At 44.9% G+C, this 24,812-nt stretch overlaps 1 protein-coding gene across 2 annotated transcripts in view; it reads right to left on the bottom strand.

Moving 5' to 3' along the window:
• The window catches only part of VKORC1L1 (vitamin K epoxide reductase complex subunit 1L1), a 96,336-nt gene that overhangs the window by 55,239 nt on the left and 16,285 nt on the right, over positions 1–24,812 (bottom strand). For both annotated transcript variants that reach the window (XM_077482269.1, XM_077482268.1), the window contains exon 2: positions 7,601–7,710. In XM_077482269.1, the coding sequence (XP_077338395.1) occupies positions 7,601–7,710 (110 nt within the window). The remainder of the gene's footprint in view (positions 1–7,600; positions 7,711–24,812) is intronic.

Genomic DNA, 24,812 nt, shown 5'->3' with positions numbered 1-24,812 from the left:
TGCATCTCTGGCTGCACAGGGGACAGCACACTTATCTTTTATCATGCCGCCAGTCTCTGACCACCTCCTGTACCATGTCCCCACTCTCTGACCACCTCCTGTATAAAAATATTTTTTAAAAACAGTCATTTTCAGTATCGGTTTCGGCCTAGTGTATTTTTCATTTTCGGTATCGGTTTCGTTACCAAAAAAACCCATTCGGTGCATCCCTAACCCTTCTGGTCCTTTCAGGGCGGGAGAAAAGCATGGCAGATCTTACCTCATGAGGAATCCCCCTTTGGCCACACACAGACTGATACTGAGCTGAAGTGAAAACAACAGATTAAGGTAAGTGCATATACTCCCTCTAGTGGAGTCTTAAGGCATGACAAAATTTTTCCCTAAAGAAAAAAATCCTAGGTGGACATTAGTTCCTAGTTTTCTTCCCTTACCTTATCCCTACTGCAGGATTTGCTGATTTAACAGACAGATCCAATATTCACCCATCACAGCGGGCTGCGTTTTGTAAACCTTCAAGGACCGTGTCCCTTTCTCTTGAAGTTCCACTCCCTTGGACCTATAAAAGCACCCAGTCAGGAAAAACTTTTGGTCATGCTACATTACCTAAGCTCTGGGTCCCAGGGTCCAGCCCTGCAAAGAGGCATTACAGGCAAAACCTCTCGTGTCGGAATAGGAGGCCCTGGTAACATCCACTTTGGCCTCAGTGGCACTTTGGGAAAAAAACTGAGCTGTTCCTGGTATGGGAGGGGTTATATAGGGAGGCAACTTCCTGTTTAGGGTGTGCCAGTGTCCATCACCTGAAGGTGGCCTATAACCCACATAGTAATTAATATGGTGCTCTGTGTCCCATGATGTACGATAAAGAATTTAACACAAAGTTGTTAATTCATAAGATATTGCTAACACTTGGCATGTACATACCAAAAATTATGCCCCAAAATACATTCTGCTACTCCCGAGTATGGCGATACCACAGGTGAGAGACTTTTCCACAGCCTAGCCACATACAGAGGCCCAACATTCAAGTAGCACCGCCAGGCATTCTAAAAAGGCATAAAATTACACTATTTCCCAACTACCCATCACATTTTTGAAAACTCCTGAGCCTCCGTTAGGTTTCTGTCCCCCTCAGTTTCCATTTCAGAGCTACTGCTTTCTACTGGCTCACTCGCTATCCAAGTCTGACAGAGAGAGCGTATTCTAATTTTCTTAGCCATGCACGCCAGATGATCACTGGGACATATGCCAATCACAGAGCCCTCCAATCCAAGATGCGTCATGTCCGGGGGTTCAGGAATGTCCACTCAGGATGAGACACCCACCTGGCAGTTTCTATACAGTGGTCGGGTGGGAGGAGGTTAAAGTCCCAATTCATGATTCACTTTTCGCTATTGCTCACCTTACTCCTTCAGTCTGCTCTTGCATTACTAAATTATTAACTGGCGTATCAGCATGGATGTCAAACCAGATTTTTTTTTTTTTTTTTTTTTTTTAACTAAGCTGTAATATTCATCTGTCCATGTCCTCCTTCCTGACTTCTCCATCAAAAACAGAACTATCAGCCCCTCCCATCATGTCAGGTTACTAGGTGTAGTCCTAGACTCTGGATTTGGGGCTGAAACAGATCAATCACTGTCAAAAGATTTCCTCTAACATCTCTAAAATTTGCACCTTTTAACTAATGAAAAGAGTAAATTAAACCTACTCATTCACTCGTCGTCCCTCATCTTATCTATTGTAACTCCCTTCTCCTAGACCTACCTTTCTACACAGGCAATTACGCACTTCAGTCTATTATGAATGCTACCAGGCTCATCTACCTTGCCAACCATTAAGTGCATGCCACCTCCTCCACTGGTTTCGGACTGCCCAGTGAATTATATTTAAAATACTAACATACAACCCCAATTCCCAAAAAGTTGGGACGCCATGTAAAAATCTATATAAAAAACAGAATGCAGTGATTAGCAAATCTGAAACCAATATTAAAGTTGGGACAGGTCAACAAAAAGCTGGCAAAGTGTACTAACAAGGAAGAGCTTAAAAAAATTTTTTGCAGCCAAGGTCCTTTTTCACATGGCTGAATCCACCAGTTCGCATGCTCAACGAGGGATCTGTCAGTTGATCCCCACTAAGCAGGCAGATGATTGGTCTGTGTCCGCTCCACTTCTGCAGAGCGGACACAGACCCAGCCTGCTCTCCTCTATGGGCGGTTAAATATAAATGGACCACCTGTTTACACCCGACTTCCATCAGATCTGCTAGATGAAAGGGGATTGGATCTCTATTATTCTGTTTTTAGCACAACTGTTTGGATGTAGGCAGGTATAATCTGAGACATGAACATGTACATCTGCTGCTCTATAGAGGGTCCACCTGAAAAACTGACAGACGGACCTTATCGGACTGGTGTGAACGGGGCCTAATTGGGTTAATTGACAACAGGTCAGTAACATGATTGGGTATAAAAAGAGCATGTTAGAGAGTCAGTGTATCAGTAAACTTGGGTAGAGTTTGACCAAGCTGTGAAAAACTGCATATAAAAATTGGCAAACAATTTCAAAAGAGAGTTCAACACAAAATTGCAGAGACTAAATATATCATCACAGTATATACTACCAGATTCTGAGGATCAGGAGAAATTTGTGTGCAAGGGACGAGGCGGAAATGCAATACTGGATGCCGGTGATCTTCAGACAGCCCTGCACTACACAGGCACGGTTCTGTGATTGACACCACAGCATGGGCTCAGGAACAGGGTAGATAAAAATCAATAATTTAAAAACAAAAAGGCAAAACTAATTTTGATTTTTATCAAATTTATTCCAATAAAATGCTTTTGAATTAAAAATCTAAAAGATAAATAGAAAACAGATTTCATAATTTAGTTTATTCAGCATCATCAGAACTAGAAGTTAAGATTCATTTAGTAGGCCAAAATATTATTTTACATTTTTTGTGTGTACATAGGAGCCATTTTGCTGTTTTTTTCCCCCTCTCCTCTTAAGATTAAATCGAGTTCATATTGGTAGACAGATTTTTCTTAAAGCGGTTGTATAGTCTTTTACTTTTACCTACAGGTAAGCCTATAAGGCGGCTTACCACTTTAAGAGACTTGAAGGCTCCATGCATACCATTCTAAGTCATAAATCAGGGGTGCTCTACCAGTCCCGCCCTCTGATATGGCCCACTAAGTCATGCTTTGAGATATGGGGGGGGGGGGGGGGGGGGGGGTCGGCAAGCGCAGATTGCGGGTTTCCAGACCCGCCATCTCCGAGCATCAGGGAAGAACTGAGCCGCCACTAGAGGAAGCGGAGCCGATGCTTCCTGTATAGCACCGGCTCCATCACAGGTGTAGCGATACCAAATGTACTCGGCCTGGGACAGGAAACATCGGCTCTACTCTCTACTGCAGCCTCATGCTTCTGTCAAACTGATGCTTTGGGATGGAGGGACACCGGAACCCACGATCTGGGACAGCAGTCCCAACACCCACCCGTAGTACTGGCCCTGGAGGACAGCAAGCAGCAGCCACCAGTCATAATCACCTGCGGGACAGCAGCAGCCAGCTGCAGGTATCCTGTGGAAGTGAAGATTGAGGTCAGTCGAGGTGCAGGTAAACCGCTGTGCATCAATGTGAAAGCAGCCTTCAACCCCTTTCACACGATCGGGTCCGCCTGTATTTTCTGGCGGACCCAATCACACCCTCCACTCACCTCTATATAGAGCGGCAGATGTAAAAAACTGACTTGTGTCTGTTTACACCCGCCTACCTGCAATCCGATCTGCTAAAAAGGGGGGTGGGGAGGGAATCTGTCTTCTGTCTGGGCGGATCTGAGGGCTCTTAGGGTAGAGTGGGCTGCATCCTTGTCTGCTATACGTATGCAGAGTGGACACAGATGCCCCCTTTATGCTCATTGTGGCCCACAACCAGTTACCAAAAATGTGATGGGTCGCTAAAGTGGCCCTCGCGCCTCAAAAGGTTGGGCACCCCCGAGTTGAAATTTTTTCCCCTTCTCTGGTCTGAGGAACTTTATTTATTTTAATACATACACACGTTTTTGTGGTTAAAACAAATAGTGACAAGAAAGTCCATTGTTAATTGATAGGGGTTAGTCCTGTCACCTACATGCTATAGGTCATTAGTCCAAGTGGGTTAGCGCTCTCTCTGAATATATATTTCTTTATATGCTTTTTCTTTGTAGTTACCGGATACATCCCCGCTAATGTCTTTCCGCACACTAGCTTGCTTCCTTGAAATTTTCGGTCCGTCTCTCCCTTTATCTCTTCTTTGGGGGTCACTCTTGCAGTGACTCCCCTTTATGATTCCACCAACGGGGTTATGAGGCAGCAGAGACCTGGCAGGGCACCTGAGACGAGCTTGAATGTGTACTATGGTTTTTAGAGTGGTGAGTGGCTATCAAAGACACTTGTTCAGATCTAATCAAACACCTTATTGTGAATAAGTATATGGCAATTTTTAGTTGGCATTGTATGTAATAAATGTATCTTCTACTCAGACTCCTGAGGAAGCGATAGCATCACGAAACATGTCGAGCATTCACCCATAATTTAAATTAGATTTCCAGGACCCATGAACACATCTCAGCAATCAATGTCTTATACCAGTGTGATTGTGTAACTATAGTTTGAATAACCTCCCACAAGAATAATATGACATAATGCTGTATGCTAGGATCAAGTCATGGGCCCGTTTTTTGAACATATATAACACAATGGGTTTTTAAAGAGGAAGTAAACCCTGATGAGTTTACTTCCTCTTTCATTCCCTGCAAAGGTAAAGCATAATGGACTACTATGCATCGCATAGTAGTCTATTATGTGTCACTTACCTGAGACAGGGACCAGCGAAGTCACCGCTGTCCCCTGTAGTCCGGCGCATCCATCTTCTAGGTGGGTCTCGCTGCTCCGCCGCTGTCATTCGGCGAAGCCGCGATGATGTCACTCCCTGCATGCGCACGGGAGCCGCCACTTATGGCATATGGCCGTTTACCGCGACAATATGCCACGAATGGCGGCATATCGCCGCTTAATCTAGGCTTACCTGTAGGTCAAAGTGGTTTGTAAGGGTTTACAACCACTTTAATGAGTTGTGTCTTTGGAACTTTTTTGTAGATTTTTGTAATATGCATTAATAAAAAGATTTGTTACATTTTCATATATGTGTCTGAAAAGGACGTGGCACACAATATATATTTAGGGTGGTATGATTGCAATCCAGGGGCCCAGCAATTAAAAAACTTTTTCCCTTAATGTTAATCAAGGAGGTAGACATTTAAAATTATGAGAGGAGCCAAACTGAAAGCAACTTTCTGGACCTCAAAAATTTCAAATTGGGGAGACATGTTGGTTACATCTACATTTTTTAAATGTACAGATAGAAATTAATTTATTCCGACAATTTTCACCATCGTCCTTGGCCAAATTCAGTCCCAAATGAGACTTAAAAGGAATTTCTCTGACAAAAGTGAGTTTTTGGTGCAGGCTGATGTTTTAACAAATAGATTGCTGGAAAAGTGATATTCAAGCGAGTCCCCTCGAGACATTAGAAACAATTAAGGATAGGAGTAGAGATGCCCTACTTATAGAGCCACGTGTGAATGAGACCTTTTCCTCTGGAGTCCTTTTTGTGACCACTTACACTTTACAACATAAAAGTATTAAACAATTAGTTTATAGGCATTGGCACATTGTCAACAATGATGGGGTCCTACAGAAGGTATTGCCCGATAAACCTCGTGTTGTGTTAAAGGGGCCCCACTCCTTGAGAAATCAAATAGCCTCAAATATTTTTAATCAACCCATTGAGAAATTACATTTTTTAAATCAGTTAACAGGGTTTTACCAGTGCAGAGGACACAGGTTATGCTCTTTGAGTGCATGTTCCCATAGACGAACCACAACTTTTACCTCCACTAGCACAGACAATACGCAATAAAACCGTTCATCACTTGTGCTACAGTGCCCCTGTGGCCTGAAATATGTAGGCCAGACTAAACGAACACCAATATCAAGATGGGCTTTAAAAACCTCTGTATTAAAGCACTACTTATTTGAACATAATAAGGACCCTTCTAAGACCATTTTTCTTGGCATAGACAAGTTTAGTCCCCATTGGAGGGGTAGCTCGCTAGTGAGGGAGAGATCTAAACTTGAAATGGCTTGGATTCATAACCTGTGTACCATATGGGTTGAATATTGACACTGATGTGAATGCTTTTATTGATAACTCATAAGCCTGAATGTAAATTCATTCGGGAACACCAGTATATGGTACAATAAGTTTTTTTCCCTCCCTTATACATTTTATGGGTATAAAATATATTAAATAGACAAATTATATCTTCATTTAATATTTTTAATTCACTAAAATAATTAAGGAATTGATTTTCCATTATGATTTCTCATTAAGGCGGGTACTATTTCGGTTAGTTATGTACTTAATTAGTAATTTAATAAAAATACAATTTTAATGAGCCACACTAGTTATAATTCACTATGGCCATTTACAACATTTATATTTTATGTACATTTTGATATATTTAAATATAGTCACTTTTATATTATGTTTGCATACCTTAAAATACTAATTTGGAGATTAACACTGACAATTATAAATGCATATCACTATTATTTTTGGTCACGATATAGATATATTTGATATAATTATGTCACTCTTTTGGGGTATGGGGTCTCTATTATATTGACTTGAAGGTAGTCAATTATGGATGTTTCATCATCGGACTTCCTTTCTGGTGCATTTACAACTATATAGATGGGAGTTTAATTATCATTTCTCTCCCATCTTTCTTTTTATTCTTTTCATTTTATATGAGATGTTTTTATATATTTTTACTTTTCCCCATTATTGTAAAGCCGTTTGAATTTGATATTATTAATCCTTTGAAATAGGGGATAATTGCCCATGTTTAATATGGTGTTTTTGAGCGGTGCGTTCGTGACTCGGAACAAGGCTTAGCCCTTTATAAAAAGGTGGCGAGTCATTATGTTCCCCATTGACAACGTCTCATATGACAAAAGGCGCCTGGGAGGGTACGTACTGACGTCCCCATTCAATTTACTAGGAGGAAGGGCTCAGTTTTCTGCTGGCCGGCATCACTTTTAAACCCATGCAAAATATTCTTTTTACAGATGCATTACCTTTTTTTATAATAAAACACTGTAGACTATCACGCTATGGTCTGTTTTTTTTGGGGTTATTTGACCAAGTGAAAAAATGGACTCCATAGACTGTGAGAGAGAGAGATTTGTAACCATCCAGTCTGCTGGAACCGATTAGATTTTCATCTGCAAGCTAAAGTCCACGGCTGGGTTATAGCCATCCGCACTTTATGCCTGCCATCTGGTAAGCAGGTCCTTTTTACGGTGGTTGGGCACTCTCCTGTTGTGTGTAATCACTGTGGTGCCATTAAGAAAAAAAAATATATATATTTTTATTATGGACTTTTTCATATGACTTAACTTGATTGATTGAGACTTTTATAGCGCAGCTTCTTTCCATGTAACCACTGTGGTTAGCCTTCATACTTACATATGTATACTTTTTACAAATACTCACCAAGAAGCATCTGTAGTAAATAAAATATAAATCCAAAGACACTGTTTGGCTGATTCATTACACTGTCCTTTCCAAAAATGGAACCCAAAAGTCCAAATCCACGACCCCATCTGCAGGAAAGAAAATTCAACAAGTTAATATTGCAATTGCTATATTCCTTTAACAGATTCCTAATAAGGAATTAAGTATGCAGAGCACAAAGATTAAGACTTCACTACTTCAAGGACAAAACTCTTACTGTAAAAATAATACGCCACAAAAGGATAAATCTACTTTGTGTGCACAAAAATGCTTTTGCAAACAGTTGTTACCTTGTAAAATATCAGTGATACTGTGCTGCAGCCTGTGCAGACAGCCGCTATAGCCTCTGATGCAGCTGGTGTTATGGAAAAACCGGTCAGGTGGACCTTTAACTGGCTACATCTTCTTTTGTGCGAATTAACACCGATTCATCAAGTGATGGACTAGGACATAGAGGAGCCATGATTGCTGATCAATGACCTATTGGACTGAGAAGTACACTATTTTAACTTTGATATTTTGGTTGCAACGGATAGCTGGGTCTATTCATGTACTAAGGCTATACTTCAGTATTAAGTGCTTGTTCACAGCTGGGGCATGGATTGTTGACTGATGTAGCTGGAAAATAGTGGGACTTGCTTGGTGCAGACCATGAGCCATCATTAATAGCCACCATTCAGAAGCAGTATTACAAATCAGCTGGTCCCCTATGCCAAAAGGCACTTGCAACGTATGCCTAAGTGAGGTACTGAATATACTGAGGATAATTTCATTTTTCCTGTATAACCAAAGTGAACGACTTGGAGGTGCACGATTACACAGATGCACTTGTTTTAGGGCTTCTAAAACACCTTTTACAGGCATTTGACTTTTTCAGACTGTAAAAGCACCTCTATCAAAGCCTATGTGTCCTTGCACATAGGCGTGTACCGGCTTATTAAGTGTTTACAGGATGAAGGAAAATTATAATATATATATCAGATTCAGAAAACAAGCTTCTGGGGAAACCAAAACACCACACTTGGAAGCTTCTAAACCCATCTAAAAATGTCTGAATACACCCAATTTGAAGTGATGACCATGGTACAGCCCAATAGCCAGACATGGACATACAGGTTTTATTTTTGAAGAGTTTACAACCTCTAAACATATATGTCCATGTCTGGCTATTGGGCTGTACCATGGTCATCACTTTATTGCTTGAGCAGCTTTAAGCTTGGAAACATCTGACCCTTTGGGTCCACTTCTATAGCTGCATCAACCAAATAGCAGTATAAAAAAATAAAATAAAAAGTGTGCATGTATATCATTCTAGGGTTAGATCTTGTAATAAAGTTAACGTCCCAGATATCAAACATGACACATCACTAGAGGGTGTCTGAGGACAACAACCGTATATAAAGAATTATCAATTCTAAAAACTGCAGCATCATCCATACTATTCTAGAACATAAAATACTCGAGTAGGGGTGGGCTCAGGGGTATTCAGATCCTAGACTCACCTGAGAAATCCCACCAGAAAGCAGTCACTGCATACCACCAATCATAGGCAGCGAGGCATTTCCCGACCCGCAGCTGCACATACACCACAGCCCATCTAGGCTGCTCATGACTGGCAGTGTGCTGTGACTGTTTCCTGGCGCGACTGCTCAGGTGGGTTGGGAATAGGATCCGAACACGACTAAGCCCATCCCTACGCAAGAGCAAGCCCCCATTACCTACCCACTACTTCAAAGACCAACTTTAAGACCCCTTTCACACAGGCTGGATATGGTTTTCTCAGCAGGGGGATCTGTCCAATGATCTACTGAGCTGAGCAGGCGAATGAAAGGCCTTTGTCCACTCATGCAGAGCGGACACAGCCTGCTCTGCTCTATGGGCAGTCAGAGGGGAACAGATTCCCTTCCGTTTGTTTATGCCAAACCGGATTGGAGGTAGGCAGATGTAAACGAACAGGAGTCGGTTTACATATGCCGCTTCATAGAGAATAGAGGGTCTCATCAGGTCTGCCTGAAAGACTAACCTGATCAAACCACTAATGTGAAAGAGGCCTAAAGGGGGTAAGAGGACAATTCACCTGTGTAGCTACACTACAAATGTAATTGTATAACAGCCGGTTAATCCCACTCCAATCACATACTCTATACATCATCATTGTCCATGTCATGTAGCTGTCTGATGGGCACCCCATTATATCCCATGAAAAATTTCCCTAAAAAAAGGAGCGCCTCCGCCTTCACGTGGAGAGCCCTGGATTGCCCCTGCATCTCTGCTATTTTTACCATGCAGCACCAAAACCTTCGCTACCTCCACTGCCATCTGATATACGTCATGATGAGAGCGCCACCAACTGTGCATTATCCTGAATCTCCAGACACTACCCAGAGTCAAGAGACCTGCATGGAATTTCTGCATGGGGAGTGGTTTAACACAAACCTCTGCAAGGGGATTGCCCACCACACAGAGCTTTTTGGCAGTAATCACCACTTTTTAGCAAAAATAAATAAAAAAACCTGAACATTTTGAAACCAAACAAAAAAACTCCCAGGGCTTGACAAATTTGCTTGGAATCTAGGAGCCAGCTAAAAAAAGTTAGGAGCCAGGTCCATAACGGCAATCCGGACCTGTCCCTGGCCTGACATGGAGACGAGTGAGGGGAAGATAGCCCCCAGCCCCCCACCTGTCTCCAAGTCATTGCCCATAGCTCTTAGGAGGGACATTTTATTTGTTTATTTTCAAATGAGAATTGTTTTTTGTTTTTTTTTAAATTGCATTTTAGTGTAAATATGAGATCTGAGGTCTCTCTGACCCCCGATCTCATATTTAAGAGGACCTGTCATGCTTTTTTCTATTACAAGGGATTTTTACATTTCTTGTAATAAGAATAAAAGTGACAATTTTTTTTTTTCTTTTAACCACTTGCAGACCGGACCATTTTGCGATTCGGCACTGCGTCGCTTTAACTGACAATTGCGCGGTCGTGCGACGTGGCTCCCAAACAAAATTGACATCCTTTTTTTCCCACAAATAGAGCTTTCTTTTGGTGGTATTTGATCACCCCTGCGGTTTTTATTTTTTGCGCTATAAACAAAAATAGAGCGACAATTTTGAAAAAAAAACGCATTATTTTTTACTTTTTGTTATAATAAATATCCCCCAAAAATATATAAAAAAATATTTTTTTCCCTCAGTTTAGGCAGATACGTATTCTACATATTTTTGGTAAAAAAAAAAAAAAAAAAAAAAAAAAAAAAAAAAAAAAAAAAAAAAATCGCAATAAGCGATTGATTGGTTTGCGCAAAAGTTATAGCGTTTACAAAATAGGGGATAGTTTAATAGCATTTTTATTAATAATTTTTTATTATTTTTTTTTTACTAGTAATGGCGGCGATCTGCGATTTTTATTGTGACTGCGACATTGTGGGGGACCCATCGGACATTTTTGACACATTTTTGGGACCATTGTCATTTATACAGTAATCACTGCTATATAAATGCAGTGATTCCTGAGTAAATGACACTGGCAGTGAAAGGGTTAACCAGTGGGTGGCAGTGTAGGGGTTAAGTGTTCCTAGGGGTGTGTTACTAACTGTGGGGGGGTTGGGCTTTCATTTAGTGTACACTGATCTCTGCTCCAATCACATGGAGCAGCGATCAGCGTCACTAGTTGCTAGGCAGAATGGAGAAATGTTGTTTATACAGCATTTCCTCCATTCGGCCGCTCCGTGAGAAGATCGCGGGGATGCCCGCGGCGATCGAGTCCGCGGGTCCCGCGACTGGACTCACGGGGGTCCCGACCAGCGCGGGAGCGTGCCGCCGGCGGCACGCTCCCGATGGCAGGGCGGCATCGAAAATTGGACGTACCTGTACGCCAATATGCCTGCCCGTGCCATTCTGTCGACGTGCGCTGGTCGGGAAGTGGTTAAAGAACAGTGAAAAAATAAAGTTCAAATAAGAAATTTTTTTTTTTAAATGCGCCCTGTCCCGCCAAGCTTGCATGCAGAAGCGAACGCATACGTGCCCGCATAGAAAAGCGGTGTTCAAACCACACATGTGAGGTATCGCCGCTATTGGTAGAGCGAGAGCAATAATTCTAGCCCTAGACCTCCTTTGTAACTCAAAACATGAAACCTGTAGAATTTTTTAAACTTTGCCTATGTAGATTTTAAAGGGTAAATGTTTGTCGCGATTCCATGAGCGGACGCAATTTTGAAGCGTGACATGTTGGGTATCAATTTACTCGGCGCAACATTTTTCACAATATAAAAAAAAAAATTGTGCCAACTTTACTGTGGTCTTTTTTTTTTTAATTAAATAATTTTTCCCCAAAAAAGTGCACTTGTAAGTCCGCTGCACAAATACGGTGTGACAGACAATATTGCAACGACCACCATTTTAATTCTCTAGGTTGTTAGAATAATAAAAAAATATATATATATATATATATATATATATATATATATATATATATATATATAATGTTCTAAGTAAAGGGGAGGAGATGGGCAGGCAGTGAAAGCTCCATTAGCATTGCTGTCTGTCATACCAACAGCCACCACTAGAGGGCGCCAGATTCCAGAAGGAAACATAGGACCGCAGAAGGCCTCAAAGCCGCGGCCTCAATTACCGGCCGGCGGCAGCGCGGCCCGACGCGATCACGCTGGGGGGGGGGGGGTGCACGGAGACAGGATACCCCCAGCTGTGCTGCCCCAGGTCGCTAATTCTAGTCGCAAATGCGACCTGGCGCCCGGGATTTGTCGAGCCCCGAAAACACCATTTGCAAAATTTTATAACAAAAATCAAGTCTTTTTTCCTTTGCTGATGACAGCACTGATAATCAAGGGACTGATGAGAACTGCCCTCATCAGTGTAAACAATGTGCTGACAAGCTTTCCATACAGAGAGACAGCGCATGAGGAAAGGACTGCTGATAACCACCAAGTCTGTTTATATGTGATTGGACACAGCAGATCATAAAAGGTAAAGGACTGATGTGATTGCCCCTTCCCCCCCATCTGTGATCAGGTGTGTCTGAAGGAGCATGCATGCCACAGGGAGCAGGGTTATGGGAAGACATCCTCCCAGAACTAGATGACCGCACTGTAGCTGTCCTTTGGCTATATCACAGTACTAAAGTGGTTAAACCGTGTATTTATCCATTTGCCCAGGGTTAGCAAATCACAGCCTCCATTTTTCAGTCACAACAGTTTGCTTTTAAAATTGGTCTTGTGAAAACTATAGTTGCCCAGCTGTCATACAGACCCTTGTTTTAATACTTTAAATCACTGACCTGAAACAAGAAGTTCACTTTTTAGAACTGCATACTTGTTTCAGATTAGCAATCTAAAGAAATAAAGCAACCACCTTTTCTATTCAAAAACACAAGCAACTGTATTCAAAAGAAAAAACACCGTATGACAAGAAAAGGCTGCAGTCCCGGAATTGCCATTTGCACTGCTGAAATTTCACAGGATTTTTCTGACCGCTTTTTGGCTAAAAACAAGTGCATGCAAAAGTGACGCTTTCCCAAATAATCCCAAATCCATAAACCTTGTATACAAAATTAAAAACGTGAAAAAGTAATATAGGTAAAATGTCAATTATCTCTATAACAGACCATTATGATTCACATGCAATGACATTCCACATAGATATCCCAGTGATTCAGTGTGCAAAATCAGCAAACAAAAAGTGTGCTCACAGAAAGGCCATCCCCACATCAACTCACGCCTCTTACCAGACTTTGGATCTTTGGACTTTTTATCTCCACATGTCCCTGGGGTAGGGAGGATAAAAGGCAACATCCACATTTAGCCTCTGCCATGTTACCATCCAAGGATTTCACTCGATGTTTAACTAAGCATAAATTATATGCTTAAACATCTGCTGATGGTTCCATCAGATCAAGTGTAGCCTCTGTTCCCCCGGTGTCCAGTAGAGATTGCTCTGCAATTATTCTAGCCTTATGGCTGGATGTATATAGTACCCCTGCTGGTATGATGGGGTCCTGATGGATCTTCCAATTGGAAAGGAAACCAAGTCACCCACTGGATAAGGTTGCTTTATGGGAGCAATTCCTGGTGGAGGCTCCCAAGGGGCCCCAACGACTCCTGATTTCACTATGCTGCCTTGTCTGATCAGGGGCCAGTTATGCAGAGGGCACCAGGCCAAGTCATTAAAGCCTTTTTACTGTACTTCACCTCATGACGTCTACCCTGTAGAACTTGGTAAACGTATGGACAGACGACCAGGTTGCCGCCTTACACACCTGAGCAACAGACGATTGGTGTCGGAAGGCCCAAGACGTTCCGATTGCTCTTGTAGAGTGGGCCGTGACTGGAAAGGGAGGCACCTGCCCCTTCAAGGCATAGGCTTGTACTACGATCTGTCTGATCCACCTGGAAATTATGGCAGACGAGACTGCCATACCCTTCTTCGGACCAGTCACCGAAAGGGAGCTGTGGCAGACAAGTACACTCTTAGAGCCCTAACCACGTCAAGAGCGTGAAGGGCCACCTCTTTGGGGTTCTTCGACTTAGGACACAAAGATGGCAATACAATGTACTCATGGATATGAAAAGCCGAGACCACCTTCGGCAGAAAAGACAGTTGCAGACGCAACACCACCTTATCCCTGTGGATGACCAGATAAGGTGACTTGCATGACAAGGCCGCCAGTTCTGAAACCCTCCTGGCCGATGTGATGGCCACTAGAAAGACCACCTTCTGTGAAAGGGTCAACAGGGAAATCTCCCTGATATTCTCAAACGGCGGCTTCTGAAGCGCTGACAAAACCAGCTCCAATCCCATGGGGGTAACGGTGGACGCACCGGAGGGACTACATGTCGAACCCCCTGAACAAAAAAAGGTACCCACTAATGAGCAAGACGCCAGGGTTCGCTAAAAAAAAAAAAAAAAAAAAAAAAAAAAAGACAGCCAGGGCTGCAATTTGCCCCTTAAATGGTGCTCAATGCCAATTTCTGGTCTACCCCTTGCTGAAGAAACAGCACGATCCTGGACATAGAAAAGGAGCACGGATGCCATCCTCTCCTCACACATGGAGATGTAGGCCTTCCAGGTACGATGGTATATCTTCCGTGAAGAAGATTTCCACGCCCGCAGCATAATTGGAATCACCGAGTCCGACAGACCCCGGCTCCTCAATACCTGGCTCTCAATAGCCATACCGTTAAAGCCAGCGACGGTAAAGCAGGGTGAAAGATTGGACGCTTTCAGGCACAGCAGCCTGAATATCTCTGGATGCAACGCCCATTCTCCTGGGTCCAGCATCTGACGACTCAGTCCGCCTGCCAATTTTCCACTCCCGGGATGTTAATGGCTGACAGGGCCGGAAGGTGTCGCTCTGCCCACCGAAGTATGTGAGCGACCTCTCGAGCAGCGGCTGAGCTTCTTGTTCCCCCTTGGGAATTTATGTATGCCACAGCCGTGGCGTTGTCTGATCGGACGCCCTTGAAGACACTTCGACCAAGTGTGGAGGCATAGCCTGATCGCTCTCAATTCTGATTGGATCGGCAACTTGGATTCCTCCGTCGACCAGAGACCCTGGGCCGACTGAATCCCCATCACCCCACCCCAGCCGGACAGACTGGCATCCATAGTGATCACCGTCCATTTCAGAGGAAGGAAAGATTTTCCGGACTGAATCACCAGGGACCTCAACCACCAGATCAGGGAGTCCCTGACTGGCTAGCTCACCTGGATCTGCCGATCCAGGGACAACAGAGATTTGTGCCATTTTGTTAAAATCTCCTTCTGCAGGACTCTGGTGTGGAACTGGGCATAAGGGACTGCCTCGAAGGAGGCCACCATGAGCCCCAGTACTTGCATGCAAAAGCGGAGCCATGCCCACTTGCGGCTCATCAGTAGCTTGACCGCAGATCTGAGAGTCAGCAATTTGTCTGAGGGGAGAAAAACCCTCGCTTCCCTGGAGTCCAATAGTAAACCCAGGTACTCCAGATGCTGAGTCGGTACAACCACCGACTTCTTTAGGTTCAACAGCCACCCAAATTCTTGCAGGGTCTGCATAGTGATCGCCACATCCTCTAATTCTGAGGCGGAAGATGCCCCCAGGAAGAGATCGTCTGGGTAACCCACGATCGGGATCCCGCGTTGTCGCAGCAACGCCAATACTGGAGCCAGTACCTTGGTAAAGACTCGTGGGGGCTGATGCCAGCCAAAAGGAAGAGCCACAAACTGGTAGTGGGCTTCCCCGACTGATGGAGTGCAGAGACTACTGAGCGAGCGGATTCCATTCTGAACCTCTGCACTTTTACAAAGTGATTGAGGGCTTTTAAGTCCAAGATCGGACGTACCCCTTCCTTCTTGGGAACCACAAATAGATTTGAGTAGAACCCCTGGAAGCGTTCCGATTCCGGAACTGTTACAAGCACCCCCTGATTCAGCAAGTCCCTTACCACCCCTAACAGGGCCTCCCGGGGGACGCGGGTATGCTGGAGGGGAAGAATCTGGTTGGTGGCCAAGAGAAACTATCCTGTAGCCTATGGAAATCAGATCGCAGACCCATTGGTCAGATAACTGGGAGGTCCAACGGGCTGCAAACTCCCGAAGACAACCCCCCCACCCGATATGAGGGTGGGGGCAAACCTTCATGCGGTAGCACTTTGTTCGCAGGCGTGCGATTCCAGGGACGCTTCTGACCGTCCATGGGCATCCTGTAGGGCTGGGGAAGTTTTGCCGAAGCACCAGGCGGATGAAAAAGCCGATTGTGAGTGGAAAAGGAGGGCCCCCTTGCCTGCAGTGTGGCTCTTCTGCCTTCCTGGCCTGTGGGAGTAGGGTACTCTTACCATCAGTGGCATTGTTAACAATGTCACCCAACGAGGCTCCAAAGAGCCGGTCGCCAAGGAAGGGAAGATCCGTCAAGGCTTTCTTGGATGCCTGGTCAGCAGACCAGCATTTTAGCCAAATTAAGTGCCTCAGCACACCAGCTGACACTGAAGCCCTGAACAACAGAGGGAGAGTATGCATGGCCACGTCAAACGTACATAAGGCCTTGCACTAGTTGGTCTGCTAGTTCCACGCAGACAGGGAAGGCCTGTTGCTCTCCCAATTCGCGGTGCAAAAGTTTTGTCCACTTAGTGTTTGCGACACCAGTGCGGATGCCAGTACAGGTCACACGGCTGACCCCATAACCGTAAATAAGGAACGAGCCCCAGCCTCGACCTTCCTGTCTGTGGGATCCTTGAATGCAGGAGTCCCCTCAACTGGGATCGTGGTTACTTTATTTAACCTGGATACTGGGGAGTCCACGACCGGAGGAGCCGACTCCCTTTTTGAGAAGGCTTTCTTCAAAGGGGTAACACACCGCCATGTTTTTGGGGACCGAAAAGGTCCTTTGCGGGCGACCCCATTCCCTGTAGATGAATTTGTCAAAATACAGGAACTCCTTAGGTGAACGTGCTGGCTTGCGGGACCCAAAAGGGACCGGTACATCAGCAGAGGGTTCCCCTAGCTCCTGGATCTTCAGGCTATCACGCACAGCTGTGATAAGTGCTCCAACACGGGGGGGGGGGGGGGGGGGCAGGTACTTCTTACGTGCACCTTTCCTTCCACACACCGCCTCTATTGTGGGTCCTATGAGGGTCCCACCCCCCTGCTGCCGCGTGGGGGGGGGGGGTACTTAGCGCCAGACTCACCACCCTGGGGCGTTCTGTGAATGCTACTAGCCGTGCCTGCAGTCCCTAGGAGGTTACTCAGTTGCAGAGTGAAGAAACTGTCGGCAGCAGCTGTCCAATAGCAGTGAAATGTTCTGCAGGGCTTGCACCAGCGTTCAGGGAAGAGCCATCCAGCGTCCTGAATACACAGTGGACACAGGAAACAGCATGTGAGAGCACATGTAAAGCTGTCACAAGAGAACTGCGGTGAAAAGAGCGCTCGGGCTTCAAGAAAATGGCCGCCAATGCAACTAATAGGAAAATCCTATAGAAGATGACTGCTGAGGCTCACAAGGGGAACCTGCATTTCCCACAATCAAGATGGCCGCCGGACAGCGCCAGGACAAATCCAGAACACCTCCACAGACACCTCTTGGGACCACCCAGACCGGGACAAGGACCAACGCTAGCCACACAAAGCCCCCTACAGATGAGAGACCCAGCGAAGGAGGAGAGATGGGGACATGGGAGAGAAGATAGAGGTGAGGTGGCCCCCAAATCGACCCCCGAGGGAATGCCCAGCTGCTCCCCCCACGGGAGCGGGGAGAGCCGCACTTACCAGTCCTGAAGAGTTGGGAGACATCTCATCACAGACCTACTCCTGCGCAGTTACAAGGTAGTTGCTGGCCCGGTATACTGTGATCCAGACATCAGTAGCCCGGTCATATGTATACCCCGGAGCATTGGGGGGGGGGGGGGGGGGTGGGGGGTGACGGGACACAGGTCCCAGAATACAGCAGATATATACCTGAATATATATATATATACATATATATATATATATATATATATATACACACACATACATATATATATATATATATATATATATATATATATATATATATATATATATATATATATATATATATATATATATATATATATATATATATATATATATATATATATATATATATATATATACATATATACATATACACATATACACATATACACATATACACATATACACATATACACATATACACATATACATATACACATATACATATATACATACATACATACACACACACACACACACACACTTAAAAATTAAAAGCATGTCAACAGAGTCCTCATCTGTTATCTGGGTCTGTGCTCAGTCTGCAGATGAAGAGCAGGGTAGAGCCGTCCAGCAGCTGTCGTATTTCTTCCATACGTGTGTGAGCGAAGAGACAGTAAGGTGGCCTGTGTTCAGGGTTCACGCTAGGACACAAGGCTGATGGCGTCAGTATGTCTTCAGAGATGCTTCTCCTCAAAGTGCTGCCTGAAGTGCCACCCACCTCCACCAGAGCACCCCCATCTCCTTTACTGCACTGAATAGCTGGGAAGGGGTTAACCTTAGGGGCAATCAAAGGTTTAAAAAAAATGTGTTCCTATCGAGCGCTTGTGTACTGTGGGGGAGGTGCTTTTACTAAAGGAAGGCATAGTTCTGTCGCGGTTTTGCAGGAATACAGGATCAATGCCTTCCCTACTGACAGAACGCCAATCATGTTTACATTGGCAGATAGCTGGTTGGCCTTTGTACTGAACAATCGGCAGGTGCTGGTGGACAGTCTGTGGGACCCACCACTGGGCTCCCGCGATCACAGCGGGAGTGGGCTGCTGGTGGCACATGTCCGTGCCTTAGATCACGTAATAGGTACATAAGATCTGGAGCAGAGCGACCCTGCCGCAGTATATCTATGGTAGGCGGTTGCGAAGCAGTTAATGACTTCTTGTGATCATCTAAAGCGTTACTAAACCCAGGAGCATGGATTCACTATATCTGGTCTCCTAAAGTACACAGAACATGGAAATGCAATTATTTTAGTAAATATAAACTGTTAAATACCCTCTCATCAGAAGTATATAGTAGTCTTGTGACTTCTATCAGTTCCTGGTAAAGCTTGTAGGAGGAGTTTTCATATTGCACCGAGTTGTCCTATCAGGGTCCAGGACTCCTGACCCTTTGTCTGGACAGTGCATGTGATCAGCACAGTGCCAAGGAGAGGGGGGGGGGGGGGGAACAAAAAAAATTAAATAAAAAACAACCACACACACCTCTAGCGATGCACACCAAACTCAGTATGTGCAGCCTGACTCCAAAGGCTCTGTATTATCCAGACATGTTCTGGAATCAGTGGAAGGAGGATTAGAAAAGACAGGATCAAACAGCTTTTTTTTTAACACAATGCAGAGGACTTGGTTGCAGAGCGAGTATAACAAGCATGCTTTACTGCAGCGGTTCTCAACCACAACAGGCCATGTTTGCATTTTTTGCTTTATCTTGCACAGGTGCTTTAAATCAGTGTCAATGGCTTGGTGTTTTGGACCGCTATTTAATCTAAGAGAAATTCCCAACACATGGCCTGTTGAGGGTACTTGCCAGGGTTGACAATAGAGGTCGACCCATATATCGGCCAATATTTGCAGTTTTTTAATTACTCATCATTGGCCGATTGTGCTGATAAAAAGCCCGATTTAGAACTACAGCGGCACTTGCAAATGACTTCTGTAATAGAAGTCAATGCAAGTTGCCTGAGTCTTGAGTGAAGCGACTTTACTCCTCTCTGGGCAGTCTGGCAAGAAAAGAGCAAAGAGATACAATGTTTACACTTGAATGAATGAACTCAACTCAGTGTGTAGGAGATCTCAGTTAAACCATTTAAAGACTAAATCTTTTCTGACACTTGTTGCTTACAAATAAAAATCCTGTATTTTCTGCCAGAAAATCACTCAGACTCCCCAAAAATTATATTTTTTTTAGCAGAGATCCTAGGGAATAAAATATTGGTTGTTGCAATATTTTATGTCACACGGCATTTGCGCAGAGGTCTTTCAAATGGAATTTTTTTTTTGGGGGGGGGAACACACACTAATGATTAAAACCTAAAACAGTAAAAAGTTAGCACATTTTTTTTTCCCATCCAAAAGTTTTGACTACCTGTTTTTATTTAACCACTTGCCGACCGCCGCACGACGATATACGTCGGCAGAATGGCACGGGCAGGCATATGGGCGTATATATAAGTCCCTGCCTGCCCGCGGGTGGGGGGCCCGATCGGGCCCCCCCCCGGTGCCTGCGGCGGTCGGCATTTCTTCGAGAGCGATCCGGGATGAGGGGGCGGCCATTCATTCATGGCCACCCCCTCGCGATCGCTCTCGACGAATGGAAATCCCCCGTGACATCACTTCCTCTCCTGTAATGTAAACACAGGAGAGGAAGTGATGTATTCTCTCCTCCGTGTCGGTATTTTCCGTTCCGACACGGAGGAGAGCGGATCGGTGAGTTGCACCAACACTCTACACACACAGTAGAACATGCCAGGCACACTCACACCCCCCCTTTACCCCCCGATCACCCCCCCAATTACCCCTGCCCCCCAGTCACAGTGACACCAATGTCATTTTTTTTTTTTTTTTTTTTTTTTTGCATTGGTGTCATTTGTGACTGTAATAACTGTTAGGGCAGTTAGGGTTAGCCCCCTTTAGTTCTGATGTACCCCCCTAACCCCCCCAATAAAGGTTTAACCCCGTGATCACCCCCCGTCGCCAGTGTCACTAAGGCTGGGTTCACATTGCAGCGGTTTATGAGAACGAATGTGATTCGCACCGCACTGCAGTGCAAATCACATCCGATCTCTGTGCGATTCGAGTTCAGCCATTCGCCGCACCCGCCACACCCGCCGCACCCGCCGCAAATTCGCACGGGACCCTTTTTTTGGCCCGCAGCAGAATCGGATCGCATGGGTGTTCACACCATGCGATCCGAGTTTGCAGATCGCACTGCGATATGCGAACTGATCTGGGGGTGTCAGTAACATTTCACTGACACTCCCAGCAGTTCGCATAGGGCAGTGTGAACTGCCGCCGGGAGGCATGCGATGCGGGAACCCGCCGCGGATTCGCGGCGTTTCCGCATCGCTCCAGTGTGAACCCAGCCTAATAAGCGATCATTTTTCTGATCGCCGTATTAGTGTCACAGGTGACGCTAGTTAGGCAGGTAGGTATTTAGGTTCGCCGCAGCTTTTTATAGCGCCAGGGACCCCCATATACTACCGCATAAAGCCCCCTGATTGCCCCCTAGTTAACCCTTTCACCAGTGATCACCATATAACTGTTACAGGTGACGCTGGTTGGTTAGTTATTTTTTTATAGTTTCAGGGCACCCGCCATTTATTACCTAATAAAGGTTTAACCCCCTGATCACCCGGCGGGTGTCATTTGTGACTAATAACTGTTAGGGCAGTTAGGGTTAGCCCCCTTTAGTTCTAAGGTACCCCCCTAACCCCCCCAATAAAGGTTTAACCCCGTGATCACCCCCCGTCGCCAGTGTCACTAAGGCTGGGTTCAGATTGCAGCGGTTTGAGAACGGATGTGATTCGCACCGCACTGCAGTGCAAATCACATCCGATCTCTGTGCGATTCGAGTTCAGCCATTCGCCGCACCCGCCGCAAATTCGCACGGGACCCTTTTTTTGGCCCGCAGCAGAATCGGATCGCATGGGTGTTCACACCATGCGATCCGAGTTTGCAGATCGCACTGCGATATGCGAACTGATCTGGGGGTGTCAGTAACATTTCACTGACACTCCCAGCAGTTCGCATAGGGCAGTGTGAACTGCCGCCGGGAGGCATGCGATGCGGGAACCCGCCGCGCATTCGTGGCGTTCCCGCATCGCTCCAGTGTGAACCCAGCCTAATAAGCGATCGTTTTTCTGATCGCTGTATTAGTGTCACAGGTGACGCTAGTTAGGCAGGTAGGTATTTAGGTTCGCCGCAGCTTTTTATAGCGCCAGGGACCCCCATATACTACCGCATAAAGCCCCCTGATTGCCCCCTAGTTAACCCTTTCACCAGTGATCACCATATAACTGTTACAGGTGACGCTGGTTGGTTAGTTATTTTTTTTATAGTTTCAGGGCACCCGCCATTTATTACCTAGTCTCACTAGTGTACCCCTAAATTTAGGGGTGTCTACTTTCCAAAATGGGGTCATTTGGGGGGGTTTGTGCCATCTTGGCATTTTATGGCCTTCAAAACTGTAACGCCCTTAGAAAGCCTGAAGGCGGTGCTTGGTTTTCGGGGCCCCGTACGCGGCTAGGCTCCCAAAAAGTCCCACATATGTGGTATCCCCGTACTCAGGAGAAGCAGCAGAATTTATTTTGGGGTGTCATTTCACATATGCCCATGGCATGCGTGAGCAATATATCATTTAGTGACAACTTTGTGAAAAAAAAAAAAAAAAATTTTTTTTTTGTCATTATTCAATCGCTTGAGGCAAAAAAATAAAATATTCAATGGGCTCAACATGCCTCTTATCAATTTCCTTAGGGGGTCTACTTTCCAAAATGGGGTCATTTGGGGGGGTTTTGTACTGCCCTGCCATTTTAGCACCTCAAGAAATGAGATAGGCAGTCGTAAACTAAAAGCTGCGTAAATTCCAGAAAACGTACCTTAGTTTGTAGATGTGACAACTTTTGCGCAAACCAATAAATATACAATTATTGACTTTTTTTTTACCAAAGACATGTGGCTGAATACATTTTGGCCTAAATGTATGACTAAAATTGAGTTTATTGGATTTTTCTAATAACAAAAAGTAGAAAATATCATTTTTTTTTCAAAATTTGCGGTCTTTTTACGTTTATATCGCAAAAAATAAAAATCGCAGAGGCAATCAAATACCATCAAAAGAAAGCTCTATTTGTGGGAAGAAAAGGACGCAAATTTTGTTTGGGTACAACATTGCATGACCGCGCAATTACCAGTTAAAGCAGCGCAGTGCCAAAGTGTAAAAAGACCTCTGGTCATTTACCAGCAAAATGGTCCGGTCTGAAAGTGGTTAATATATAGTTATTTTTTTTTTGTTTTTTTTTAATCTAAATCATACATACAAGTAAACTGATTGGAGGTTTGTTTTGTTTAATGTGTAAATGTAAGAAATTTTCTGTATCACTTATAAGGCCGGGTTCACACCGCTGCGATGCGGGAACGCAGCGAATCCGCGGCGTTTTCCCGCATCGCATTACTCCCGCCGGCAGTTCACACTGCCCTATGCGGCCGGCTGGGAGTGTCAATGATATGTTAATGACACCCCCAGATCCGTCCGCATATCGCAGTGCGATCTGCCGACTCGCACAGGAATCGGATCGCATGGTGTGAACCCCCATGCGATCCGATTCTGTTGCGGACCAAAAAAAGGGTCCCGTGCGAGTTTGCTGCGGGAGCGATGCGAATTCAGCCATACTATCTGTATGGCTGAACTCTCATCGCTACGGAGATCGCATGTGATTTGCACTGCAGTGCGGGTGCGAATCACATCCGGATCTCCCCCCGCAGCAGTGTGAACCCGGCCTTAAGGCTGCTTTCACACTGGAGCGGGCAGGCGTTTATGGTAAAACACTGCTAGTTTTAGCAGCGCTTTACCATCATTTCAGCGGCGCTATTCGGCTGATAGTGGGGCGCATATAACCCAGCTAGTGGCCGAGGAAGAGGTTAAATGTGCCCGTGAAGCACCGCTGCCAAATCGAATTGTATGTGCTTCGGCAGTGGTGCCCATTAATATAAATGTGCAGGAATGCTGCTTGCAGGATTTTTTTTTAACATCCTGCCAGAGCATCGCCTCAGTGTGAAAGCACTAGGGCTTCCACACAGACTGCAGGGGAGCCGTTTTTCAGGCACTTTACAGGCGCTATTTTTAGCCCAAAAGCGCCTGAAAAACACCCCAGTGGGAAAAGGTGTGTTAGATTTTATGAGATGAAGGGGGATAAAAAAAAAAAAAACAAAACAAAAAAAAATAAAAACCCCATGATATATCGGCCGCCTCGATTTCTAAATATCGGCATCGAGAAAAACCCATATCGGTCGACCTCTAGTTGAGAACCACTGCTTTACTGCAAATACAGACCGATTTTAATATTGTGGGTTTAATAAAAAACTTAAAGTCCTCAGACATCCAGCAAATCAGGAAACACTCCTTCACTGCCACCACTACTAAAAATATGCCTCTTATAGAATCCAAAAGATCCCTTATTATGCAAGTCACAAGTAGAGGTCGACCGATATATCGGCCGATATTTGGCGTTTTTTTTTTAATTAATCGGCCGATTGTGCTGTTAAAAAAGGTCGATGATATATTCAGCGCGACTTGCAAATGACTTCAGTAATAGAAGTCAGTGCAAGTTGCCTGGAGACTTGAGTGAAGCAACTTGTCTCCTCCCTGGGCAGTCTGCCAAGAAAAGATCAAAAAGATACAATGTTTACACTTAAATGAATGAACTCAACTCAGTGTGTAGAGTTCTCAGTTTAACCATTTAACCTCCTCCTGCCCGCCCTATAGCCGAATGACGGCCTTAGAGCGGGCGGGTTCCTTCGCCTGGCCGTCCCTGGACGGCCTGGTGTTTACTACCGCAATGCGCGCCGCCGGGGGCGCGCATCGCGGAAGTATTGTATTCGCCGTGTCTCCCGGAGACAGGCAAATACAGATCGCCGTGAACGGCCAATCAAAG

This window comes from Lithobates pipiens, unplaced genomic scaffold (genome assembly GCF_037356315.1).
Source record: "Lithobates pipiens isolate NorthernLeopardFrog02 unplaced genomic scaffold, aLitPip1_a1.2 Scaffold_16, whole genome shotgun sequence".
NCBI classification, from domain to species: domain Eukaryota; kingdom Metazoa; phylum Chordata; class Amphibia; order Anura; family Ranidae; genus Lithobates; species Lithobates pipiens.
This window is presented reverse-complemented; position numbering and strand designations above follow the sequence as displayed.